This window comes from Pseudopodoces humilis, chromosome 5 (assembly GCF_049639895.1).
Source record: "Pseudopodoces humilis isolate 2021_Gansu_Grassland_sample_001 chromosome 5, ASM4963989v1, whole genome shotgun sequence".
Lineage (NCBI taxonomy): Eukaryota > Metazoa > Chordata > Aves > Passeriformes > Paridae > Pseudopodoces > Pseudopodoces humilis.
Genome location: NC_142204.1, coordinates 65730186 through 65742391, shown reverse-complemented (window position 1 = coordinate 65742391; position 12206 = coordinate 65730186). Strand labels below are relative to the sequence as shown.

Genomic DNA, 12206 nt, shown 5'->3' with positions numbered 1-12206 from the left:
TGCTTAAGTCTTGTGGATTTTAATTTAAAAAGAAACTGCTTGTTGTTCATCTTTTATCCATTCTATCCATTGGGCATCAGGAATGCGTTTTCAGGTGCTCAATGACATCTCTGCTCAGGGCACCAGAGAGCTGCTTTTTGAAAGATACATTAGGTTAATGGTGGCGGTGACCCAGAGAAATGTGATGCCTTCATCAAAGAAAACACATGGCAAGCAATGACTTAGTAAACTCAATCATCCAGTGTAAATTTATGCAGCTGACAAGGGCATGCTCAATCTTCCACATCTGGTGCTGGCTGCACTTTCAGTTGCACACTGGCTCTGTAAAGATGCTCAGTATAATTTTTAGGAAAAATTATTCTTTCTTCAAATCAGTTGGTATTTTTCACTCTCATTGACTGAATAAATATTTCATGGAAAACAGAATTGCTTTAACAAAAGAAATTTGGAGACATCTACTGGACTAACCTACTGCTCACAGGGCAGGACATCTTCCTGGAACAGGAGACCCAAGAATGAGCCTCTCTTCTGGATCAGGCCAATGGAATTTGATCTCTCACAATATGGATGTGTGTTGTGAGTCAGAGGTGTGGAGCAACTGTTGTATGTAAAAGACCACAGGGCATCATGTCTGTGATTTATAAAAAATAATTTGTATTTTGTATTCTTTTTTTTAACTGGCTATAATGTGGCAGCACAATGACCTTAATTTTTCTTGTTGTTATTTCTATTTCTACTTTTTGTTAAAAAAATAGAAAAATCAGTTCTGCTCAGGAAACCTGATTCAAATCCCTGTTCTACTGCAGTATGGCTACAGGCAAAAGCATTTTGTTTCCATGAACATCAGTCACTTAACCAGAATTTTTTTAGCTTCAGGCTTTTTTTTTGAAGTCCAACACACTGACAAGCATGAATAGCTCAAATACTATGGTAACTGGGTCAGGAGGATATGAAAATTGGACAGAAATATATGGTGGTAGGCGAAAAATGAGTGGCCTTGCCTTTTAAGTTTCCAGGCTTCCTGCACAGCATCCACCTCTCTTCTAGTGCTGGGATGCAGTTATTAACTCTGCTGGGTGGAGTAAAGTGTTCACACCGAGCATCCAACTCTCCTGAGACAGAACAAAAGACCTTGCTTTTCATTACAGACCTCAGCAGTGTTAATCACTGGCCCTGCAGGGTTCTGAGCTGCACTCTGCATCTTACAGCAGCTGCCAAGGGCTTTCCTGGAATACTGCTGGATATGCGAGAGACACTTCACCTTCACTTTGTGTTGAGACCGAGGACAAAAGTGTGACATCAGCAGAAGTTGTGATTTGGCTCAAGTTCATGCTTTTGATCTCCCTCTTCCTGGCTGTCCCTCATTTTGCTTAGATAATCCAAGAACCAGAGGTACAATGCAGGAGCCTGGCACTGCCATGGTGACCTTGCAGCTTTGCCTACACAGCCAAGAACAGGCAGATCTGAATTTGCTGTCAGTGTGCCACTTAGAATCAGAGAGTCACAGAATATCCTGGCTTGGAAGGGACCCACAAGCACCATTGAATTCAATTCCTGGCTGAGCACAGGGCAACCCCAAGAATGACACCACGTGCCTGAGAGCATTGTCTCCTCTACCCATGCTCACAGCTGGACAACTGGGAGTTAATCTCACAGTTCTGTATCAAATTATACCAGGTGTAGTTTGGAGCCAGGCCTGGGAAAATAAATTCAGAGGGAAAAAAAATTGGCAGTCTGGCTATAAATAGTAGGCTCAATTCTCCTTCTGACCCCTGAGCAGGCCACCTGGAGGAGCTGAGCTCTGTGTGCCATTCTCCATGCAGATGTAACTTGGATAAATGACATCTGTGTGTGGAAGCTTAGTCTGAATCATGAAGGTGCTTATGAATTCAGGAAGGTGAGTTCTCTGTGAAGATTTATGGGTGCTGAAGCACATAAAAGAGGAAAACAGGAGAAAATCCTAATGAGTGAGATGCTACTGGGGCAGCAGAACTTAGACAGCATGCTGCCAAATGGAAATTTTCAGAACCAAAGCAATGTGTACAAATATATACATTTCAAAACATGTCATATACCTAAGCACACTCTTACCCTGCCTCAATTTGACTTAAATATATATATATATTTTTTTTTTTTGGTCCGGACTTCAACTATCAAAAAGATCAAAGCTTGACACTAACACTTGGACTACCCAAAAGCATTATGAATGTCACCTTTTCTCAGAGTGTTTGACTAGTTTTTGTGGTTCAGGAAGCTGTGTTAAAAACTGTCGGTGTGTTATTTGCTGTTCAAGAGCCACGATGCTCATGGCATTCCTGACTGAAGAGGTGGTGGCAGCCCTGAGATGCAATGGAGGTGAGAATCCATGGAGATGGGAAAAACACTGACCTCTAGAGCTCTGGTAATGCATAAAACCTGGCTTTTCAAAGTTGCTAGAATGCCCTAAAGCTAATTTTGATGAGTTTGATATTAAGAAGTTTCTGAATGACGAAAACACAATTGAGACCAAAATATAAACAAGCTGACAGCCCCAGAAGTGATAAGAGGAATATTTTAGACAAAGATTAGGACCAATTTGAATGGCAACCTTTTTGGAGTTTTATAAATAACTAAACAGTTAAGAAATATAATAGAAATTTATTTAAAGCAATTTGAAAATTAGTGGAAGGGAGTAAGGGAAGATTTTTCATCCTGGAAATATTGTGACTGTGATAGACAATGTTATTTTCCCAAATAATTGTCCTAAATGGAAACTATAGGGCTGTTTCCTTTGTTATGTGATGGACCTTTTAGCCCTATTTCCATGTCTTTCCATGGTCTAAAAAGTCCAACAAGGGGAGCAGCCTGATTCAATTAGGTGCAAGCAGTAAAAGTAAATAACTGCAGCAACCTTTCTAAACAATGAAGCCATAAGAGATTGTAAGTCTGGATTTTTATGCTTTTGTTAATGTCCTCAAGCTGTTTGCAAGCCTGAAAATGCAGGTTTTAATGTGAAGATGTGCACTGAGGATGTCTCTCAGTTGCATGTTTCCACATGTGTTTGCACGTGTTTTAATGTAACCATTAAAATAAAAGTATAAAATTCCAAAATGCAACCCAGAATCCAGTACAAAGTATTTATGAATCAAAATTATTTCTAAGCTCATTCCATAGGATGATAGTATTAAAATCTTGGAAAGACCACTCACACAAAATTGATAAAGAATGAAAAGAATCTCATGGGACTTACCATTTCACCAAGGGACCACACTTCTAAGAGTTTTTGGAATTGATTGGTCTTTTGGGAGTGTTCAGCACTTCAGGCACATAGTGCCATGTCATTAAATTTTCCAGAATAGCAAGGAGTGTTTGCTCTCTGGTGTCAGGACTGGATGCAGCCCTGACTGAGGAAACTGGGGACCTATAGAGTCACATGGCTGAGCTCCTGTTAAGGAACCCTGGGCATCCCTGCACAGTGTGTTTTGGGATTGGAGAGCCAGGGATGGCTGGGATCCCTTCACTTCCCAATCCCTGCATACGTGATACATAGCCAAGTTACTTCCATGCTCTGTCTGAAATCTGAAGTGCCAAAGCTTTTGAGACAATTTTGAAATTTAAGTGGCACTCAAAAACCTCAGGCTAATTTACTGTGAACTTGCTGGAAAAGCCTTGCTTGTGTCCCCCCTTTCCTCTGTCACTTCCTTCCTCTTCACAGTTGTAGAGTGCTTTTCAACTAGATTTCCAGGGTGGGCATGCTGTACAGAGAGCTCTGTGAATGAGCTCCCATCTTTGATCAGTTAGTTAAGCTAGACAAAGAAAAAAACCTGAACAAATATACATGTGACCTATTTTTTTTTTTTTTCTAATCCATAAAACTCTCTGAGCAGCTCACCCAGAAAAGGAGTGACAGCCTCAAAACAAAATCACAGCTGTGAACCTGCTTATGATGAAGAGAGTGAAGATAAGGGAAAGAAGGGAATCAGAGCAACTGAGTTGTCCTTGCAGCAGAACACGGATTGCTTTTCCAGGCTGTGGCACTGACAAAGGCTATTGATCATGCTCTGCAGAGAGATGCAGTTTATGGCATCCCTCGGATGCATTTTCTGCAGACTTGGAGCCTTTCCTCAGAGTGCAGGTGATGAGCCATTGAGAGCACGCTGCGCTGTGGCCCAGATCCTGTCAGTGTGCTGCTCTGACAGGAGTACTCCAAGGCAATCTGCTCCTGTCTCACTGCCAGAGCGACAGAGACACAGGGGATGCTTGGTGTGTGCAGCAGGCTGGAGCCAGTGCCTGCCAGAAACTTTCAGTGAGCTCCAGAGCAGGCTCTGAGCTGACTCCCATGCGAGGGGGATGAATTTTCCTCTCCAGACACAAAGGAAATGACACTTTCACAGGGTTACATAGTTCAGCCCACTCTGTCTTTACCCGAACTCACCACAACCCCACAGAAAGGTGTCAGTCTTGTTACTTACACTGCGAGTAAGTGGTCCCGGTCCCACTGACACTGAACCTGTTGAGGTGGAGCCTGTGGGTGACCACGTTCTTCTGGGGCTGGAAAAGGATGATGTGCACCTTGGGCGCAAACAAGCAGCCCAGCACAACAAAGCCACTGAGACTCACAGAGATGCACATGGTGGTGGTTTGCACCTAGGAGAGAGTGGGCACAAAGCACTGTTTCAGTATGGAAAGCTCTGAAATGCAAAATATTAGAAACATTACTACATAACAGCACGAACCACAGTCCTGGGGGTTTACACTGGTGCAGGCTGGTGTGAATGTCTGTTGCATCCTTATAATTCCCAATCCCAGTATCATGGGAATGAGATGCTGGTGCTGGTGGTGCCCTGTGTGTCTGCATGTCAGAGAGATTGAGTATGTTCTCCCTCGTTTTAGCACAGAAAGGATAGATCTGCTCTCTTTCTCTCCTACCCTTGGTCTCTAACCTCATCAGAGTTATGCTTGTCATGCAATATCTGAGCAGTGTTGGCTGCAGTGGGAACCAGTTCACACATAGTGTACATTATGTGGGTTTACATCAGGGATCTCATGCAAAGCATCCATCTGAAACCAGTTTGGTCTAAAGCTCTAGCCCTAATCAGAGAACTTGAGTAAGCCCTTGCAGAAATATAGGTGTGATTTGGAGTAAAGATAATATCTGGTGACTGTTTTCAGACTGGGTCTGAAAAGTGTCTTGATTTTGAGACATCACTTTTTGGGCTCAGAAATGAATTGTTTGTAAGGCTGCAGGATTTTAGAATAGTTGCCTTGGGGCATTTGTTAGTGTAGCTTTGCTGGCACTGTCTATCTTTTATGCTTTTTATTCAATAGTATAACTAGGTGCCAGTTTACTGCCTCATTTTCAGTTTATATTATTTTCTTCCAAGCAGATTGCTTAATTAAGATGTTGAATTAAATTGCGTTAAACTCTACTGCTTTATTTGAATGATTATACATCTATGGCTCATTTTTCCTTAGTTATACTCCTGCAGTTCTTTGAGATTAGCCCTCTTCTGTGGGAATGCTTCTCATATCTCCTGAAATGTCAGAAATAATTAGTGCAAATTGGAAAACAGAGTGGGGAATGGACATTGTTGCTTTTCTTATATACTGAGCACAATTGGTGTTTTGTCATCAATGAGAATAATTAATGTGATCATTTAATAATCACTCCTTGCACAACATGGATGTTGCAAACACCATGAAATGTGCTCAGCTTTCACAGGGTGAGCAAACATGGAAGATCCAACAGAGCCTGCATGAGAAAGGAACACTTTGGCTTCACATTCTGCTTTACCTCTACATTTTGTCCACAGACCTATGCTGTCAGGTCAGGTAAATATGGAACTGGGTGCTGTATGGGTAAGACAAGACAGGAGTTTTCTCATAAAACAAGAGTAAATGAAGCTACCTTTATTTTCGTTAGTTTCAAATTGCTTTTTTCACTATCAAAGCCCTCTTCCCCCACCCTGCTTTTCCCATGGTTTGTATTGCCTGGAGCAGCTCAGCTGTGCTGGCATAATTATACACTCAATCAATTAAATGATTTGGGTTAAAAATAGCTCCATCCCACAGGGCTCCTTTTAATCCAGGTCACTCCAGTGGTTCAGTGTGTAACCTGGCCTCACAGATGAGACTGGTGTGCTGGCAGAGTAGAGAAAATCCCACTAGACCATGTGCTGTGCTAAGGCACATGGAGAACAGGGATAAGATTTGGGACAGCCAACACTGCTTCTCCAAGGGCTACAGATCTCATTTATGTGGAATTCTGTAAAGCCTTTGATAGGTGCCCTCAGCACCATTCTCTCTAAACTGGAGAGGTATGGATTTGATGACTGGGCTGTTAGATGAATAAGAAATAGGTTGGATGGTCACATCCAGAGGACAATGGCTCGGAGTCCTGACAGGCATCAGTGACAAGTGGTGTCCTTCAGGTGTCCATATTTGGAGCAGTGATATGCAACATCATCATAAATGACATAGATGAAGGGATCAAGTGTATCTCCAGCAAATTTGAAGATTATTCCAGGCTGAATGGGGCTGTTTTTAAGGCTGTTTATTGGTGGTGCTACTAGACTAGGGCTATATTAGGATGGCACAAGTTGATTCAGAGTCAACTTGTGATACTGCATGGAAATTAAATACGGGTTTTTCAAAGTGTAGGCTTGTCATGAAGGTATCAAAAATATGTTAAAAGCGTTTTCTGCTGATTTTGTAATATTTGAGTTGGTTTATTTGGAACCTTGTATATAAATTCAATGCCTACAAGTGGTTTCAAAAACTCCACTCAGGAGATAAGGCTGTAAAATTCTGCTTGAACAATCAAGTCATGTTCCTCTTGGCCATTACTGTCTGTACTGCCCACTCATGTGACTGTCTGCACTGATATTTCCTTCATCCTGTGTCTGTCTTCCTGATTGCTTTGGGTGTCCTGAGCTGTTCCCTAGTGCCTTCCTTAAACTTTTCCTTCATTAGCTTCAATCCATTACTCGTTATTCTAACTTCTCCTGAGACTGAATAATCCCTTCCCCTCATTTTGTTGCCTTGAAATTATTTATAGTCTGTGATCACGTCTCTCTGGGTTTACTCTTGTCTAGACTAAATATATTTAGCTCTTTTACTGTCACTCTGCATGTCTCACTGCGTCATTTGTTACTTATCCTTGTTTTCTAGAGGTTTTCAGTACATTTCCTAAGCTGAGTAAAATAGCACTAAATGTATTGTTCCAGGGTGGCCACACCAAAAGTAAGTTAACTGACATTATTAGCTCCTCAGTTTTATATGCTATTTCATGTACACACTATTGGCAATAACACCCCCCCTAAGGTAATCTACCTTTCTTCTGGGCAGAAAATTGAACTAATTCTCTGAAAACTGCTGCAAGGGCCAAATCCCACAGTCACTTCTCACATCATAATAGCTGTGAGATTTCCAGTGGAGCAGATCTGAATCTTTTTTCTGAGACAATTTCCTTCTGTTCAAAAATATGATTTTATTGAACTTGAAGCTTTGCAACACTGTCTGACAGTTTAAGCAGTTTAATGTTTCTAAAGTTTGCTGGTGAAGGCTGAACAATATTTACTGCTCAGTGAGCATGTGTTTTGTAAAGTGCAGAAAGAATAAAAAGTTCTGTATTTAAGTAGAACGTTTGTTGAGGTTTTTTTAACAACTCTGTTTCATAGTAAATTTTGAAATTCTATCCTTATATTTTTTTATTTGAAAGGAAATATCATGTTTTAATAGCAGATTCTTTTGCAGAAGGAGACTGGTTAGCACAGATTTTATTTTAAGCTCTATTTCTGCCAGATAACTCATTATGATTAATTTTGGGTCACGATCTACTGGGTTTTTCTGTTAGGACTGTGACTTCAGATAGTGATGGACCCAAATGAATGCTTAATCCATATGTTATGCCTCTATTACAGTCAGACTAACAGTACTAATCCCTTCCAGCTCTGACTGCACATATTCTTTTAGGAATGAGACCACCTTTCTTAGAAATAAGCCAAAATCTGGTAACACTGAAAGAGATCTTGCTGGCAAGGGACCCAGGGGACAAAAGAAGTGAAACAAAAGCCTTTAGAGAATGCTGACATGGTCCTCTAAAGTATTGCATATGATTTATGGAAACAGATGTCCAAAGACTTACTCTGTAGTCACTAGATGTCACATAAAATATAGGGAGAAAGGCCAGCCAAATGATGCACGTTGTGTACATTGTGAAACCGATAAACTTGGCTTCGTTGAAGTTCTCCGGACATTTCCTGGTTTTGAAGGCATACACAGTGCATAAAACCACGAGGATGACATCATATGTTAAGGACATTAACATACTGGAATCCTTGACATTGCATTTCAGGATGACAGTCTCTCTCTTCTCGGGAAGCGTGTATCTCCTGGTGCCTGGTGCCTCCAAGATGAGCCACACGGACACCACCACCACCTGTACCAAAATGAGACTCAGGCAGATGAACACCTGAGAGCTGGGGCTGATGAACTTGGGCCTCTGAGCACCGTTCTTTACGCCATCAAATATTCTGGCGATGCAGTTCGTTTTCGTCAGGAGGGCAGAGTAGCAGACGGCAAAGGAACTTCCCAGCCCCAAACGGCGCAGGGTGCAGATGGCTGGAGAAGGCTTGGCTATGAAGAAGAAAGTCATGCTGTAAGACAGGAAGACCCCGAAGAGCAATATGTAGCACAGTTCACGGCCAGAGGCTTTGACCAGGGGTGTGTTGTTGTGCTTGATGAACACTCCAATGACCATGAAAGTACAAATAAAGCCCAGGCATGCGATGGTAACGGGACCTATTGCCCAAGCATCTTCCCACTTGATGTAGTCTTCTGGAAGGTCATAGCAGCCAGTCAGGTCAGCTGTGGGCCATTTTCCAGGCCCGCAGTCTGCACAAGTGAATTCATCAGCCAGGTACTCATAGGTTTCACAGGGAATACAAATCCAACAGCAGACATCTCCTGGTTGCATATTCTTCATCTCATTAGGAGCACAGGGGTCACTGCACTGGGAGACAGGGATGGAGCTCCTGGACCAGTGGATAGAGTCTACCTCCAGTGACAATGTTTCTGCCCACTGACCAACCTTCACATAGGAGTATCTGTCTCCAGTGAACTGGAAATTGAACACGTTGTATCGTCCTATCCCATCTCCATAGGCATCAAATTTGACCATACTGTCTGCATCATTGGGGGGGTTGAATGGAGCTGTGGGAAAAAAAAGAAAAATAAAGAAAGAAATAGAGAAATGTTATTACCAAAGCCATATATGATATTGTTTTCATCCCTTTGGCAAGCACAGGCACCTGGCAGCCTATAGAATACAATTCAGTTGTGAACAGGTAAGTCAAGAAGTTTGTGTCTGTCTCAGTTTTGAACCTGGAAGAAGAGCTCAGATAGTGGACCTCTATTTCACTTTACATTTATAAATCTAAGATGACCAATGTCCTTACTTTATTTTGTCTTGGATACAAATCAGCTGTCTAATTATTTGTCCCAGTATGCATCACTGCTGTTTCTCACATTTTCTCTTGAAAGAAAGAGGTCTGCTTCTGAGTCTCAGCATTTTTTGGTGAAACTTGGCTGCCATGACATATGAAAAATTAAATGGTCAGGTCATTAAATGTCAGTTTTGATGCCAACGATCTGGAATGCAGAGTTGAATAGAGGGTTCATTTATAGGATGATGTAGAAGTAACTGTGAAGGCCTCAACATCTTTCTTACTACATCTTCTTCTCCCTGTGTTGTAGGAAGTTTTGAATCCCTTCTACTTTGCTTCAGTTTTACCAGTTTCTGATATTTCCTGTATGGTCTGAGATCCCCAGGATGTGCTGCTTTGGTCCAGTATCTTGTTTGGGGAGCAGATGAAAAAAACACAAGCTGGATCTCGGACATTCTGTAAAATCAATATTGTAACACTTCTAACTGGTAAACTCTGGAGAGTTTTGTTTTTTCTCCAGCTGAGGCTTATCCAGGGAATGAAGAAATATTAAAAATCTGGGAGGAAATTGCATTTACCATGTGATTTATTGGTCAGTTGCTGTAGCATCAAAGGTAAAAAGCTTTACAGGCAGAAAGCAAAAGGATTTTTTTTTACCATTGATGAGCAATAAAGGTGATTTTATTTCCCAGTGTCTTTGGCCATATAAGTGGTTCCACTGTCATTGCTGGAATAAATCTCTTTCCCTGCCTCTGTGCCCATACTGTGCTTGAGCTTGAGCAATATCATATAAAGGTGTAATACCCTTCTCTACTTCAATCTCCAGATACTTTGGATTTCTTGTGGTAGATTTATTTAGCTTCTTTAAAACACTGAGGCCAACTTCTTTCACCTTTATTCCTGCAGAGCATTACTTTATTTTGCAGTACTTTGGCTAAGGTCAGTAAAAGGGACACTGGGTTTTGTCACAGAAGCCCCAGCTGGAGGGTTGAAATTGTGATCTGCACATCCTGCACTTGTGCTGCACTTGGAGTGCATTTCTTTCCCAAATTTCTGCTTATTGTAGGGCAAATTCAGAATACAATTTAAGCAACCTATACTCTCTTCTGAGTCAAGAATCTGCTTGTTCTCATCCCTGCCTTCTCCTGCTCCTCCCCACCTCAGCTGTGTCAGCCACAGTGGTGGACAGCCTTGGTTTGCAGGATTACAGAATCAAGGAATTACAGAATTATTCAGGTAGGAAGGGACCACCAGTGGGGCCCTCTGATCCAACCCCCTGCTCAAGCAGGGCCATCCCAGAGCACATGGCACAGGACTCATGCAGACAGTTCTGGAATACCTTCAGGGAGGGAGGCTTCACACCCTCTCAGGCAAACTGTTCCAGGGCTCATTCACTGCACATATAAGAAACTTTTTTTCTCATGTTCATATGTTACAGTTTCTGTCCTTTGCCTCTGCCTTATTGCCAGTGAGAAGAGCCTGGCTCCCTTCAGATACCTACATACTCTGATGAGTTCTCCTCTCAGTTGTGTCTTCTAAAGGCTGAACAAGCCCAACTCCCTCAGCCTTTCCCCGTATGACAGGTGATGCAGTTCCCTTATCATCTTTGTACCCCTCTGCTGGACTTGCCCCAGGAGCTTTGTGTCTTTCTTGTACAGTACAAATTAGGACTGGGGAGCCCAGGAACTTGTAAGAAGTTTATTTTGTCTTTTTTTTTTTTTTTTTCTGTCACTGTTGGCAACTAGTTGTAGCACCCTGTAGTCCAACAAGACCTCTGAGACCACAAAAATAAAGAGCAGCATAATCCTCTCCCAAATGGCCAGTCCTGCTGGAAAGTGACATGCTTTAAATTAAACAGGTATATAAATTCAAAATATAGGCCAACAAGAAGAATATTAAGCAGCTTTCCTCCTCTCCTTCCTCCTCCTCATGCACAGGCATGCAAGCTCCCTCATCCAGGAGCAGCATTAAAACAAAATCATAATGCAGCACTTAACAGCTCCTCAATAATGTGCTGTCATTGCCAGTGTCTTATTTCATTATTCATAACACTTATATAGATTGTAGAAGCTGTTAACACAGCAGCCCAGATTTAAGAAGCAGTTTATTCACTTCGGCATTATCCAGGCCAGCTCCTGAGGAGGGCTGAGAGCCTGGGACTGCTGCTGGCACCAGTGGAGCTGCAGGTCAGGAACACAAACTGCAAACTGGATCTTTGACATCCTCTGTCAAGTGTATAACTTGATGGCCACAAGCACCCTGGTGCAAGTTACCTGGGGGTCTGAAACACCAGCACTTTTCAGGAAAGAATTCCCTCTATGTAACATGTTTAACAACTTCTTGTAGAAGTTCTGATAGAATATTTGTCATTTAAATAGAGCAGAGTACTTTGCTTAGACTTTGTGGGTAGGCCCAGAAGGCAAAGCAGGTTATCTCACACAGAGTTAGCTTGAAGCTCAAGTATAATTGCCTTCCACAGGGCTGTTCCCACGCTACAAGAAACAAAAGATTTTTGTAGGACAACATGTTCTAAGTTAACCAAAGCTTGTAGCTTGAAACATTCATTTTTAGTGGCTGCTGATAGAGGAAAATAAATCACCCTCTTTCAGATGGAAAGGATGAAATCATTTAACCAAACAATGATGTATTAAATTATAGTATGGTGAGCCAAAGCCTACAAATGAGCCCACTGGGTGGCAGCAATTAATATACCCACTGATTGCATATAAAATCACTAAGGCATTTTAAGGTATAATTTATCAACATATTCTAGATCCCGTA

The 12206-nt window shown here is 41.9% G+C and overlaps 1 protein-coding gene across 4 annotated transcripts in view; it reads right to left on the bottom strand.

The window, feature by feature from the left end:
- Nucleotides 1-12206, bottom strand: part of GRM3 (glutamate metabotropic receptor 3) — a 102386-nt gene that overhangs the window by 1424 nt on the left and 88756 nt on the right. For all 4 annotated transcript variants that reach the window (XM_088055010.1, XM_088055012.1, XM_088055011.1 and 1 more), the window contains 2 exons: nt 8126-9192; nt 4452-4626 (listed from right to left, as the gene is read on the bottom strand). In XM_088055010.1, coding sequence (XP_087911136.1) covers nt 4452-4626; nt 8126-9192 — 1242 coding nt within the window. The remainder of the gene's footprint in view (nt 1-4451; nt 4627-8125; nt 9193-12206) is intronic.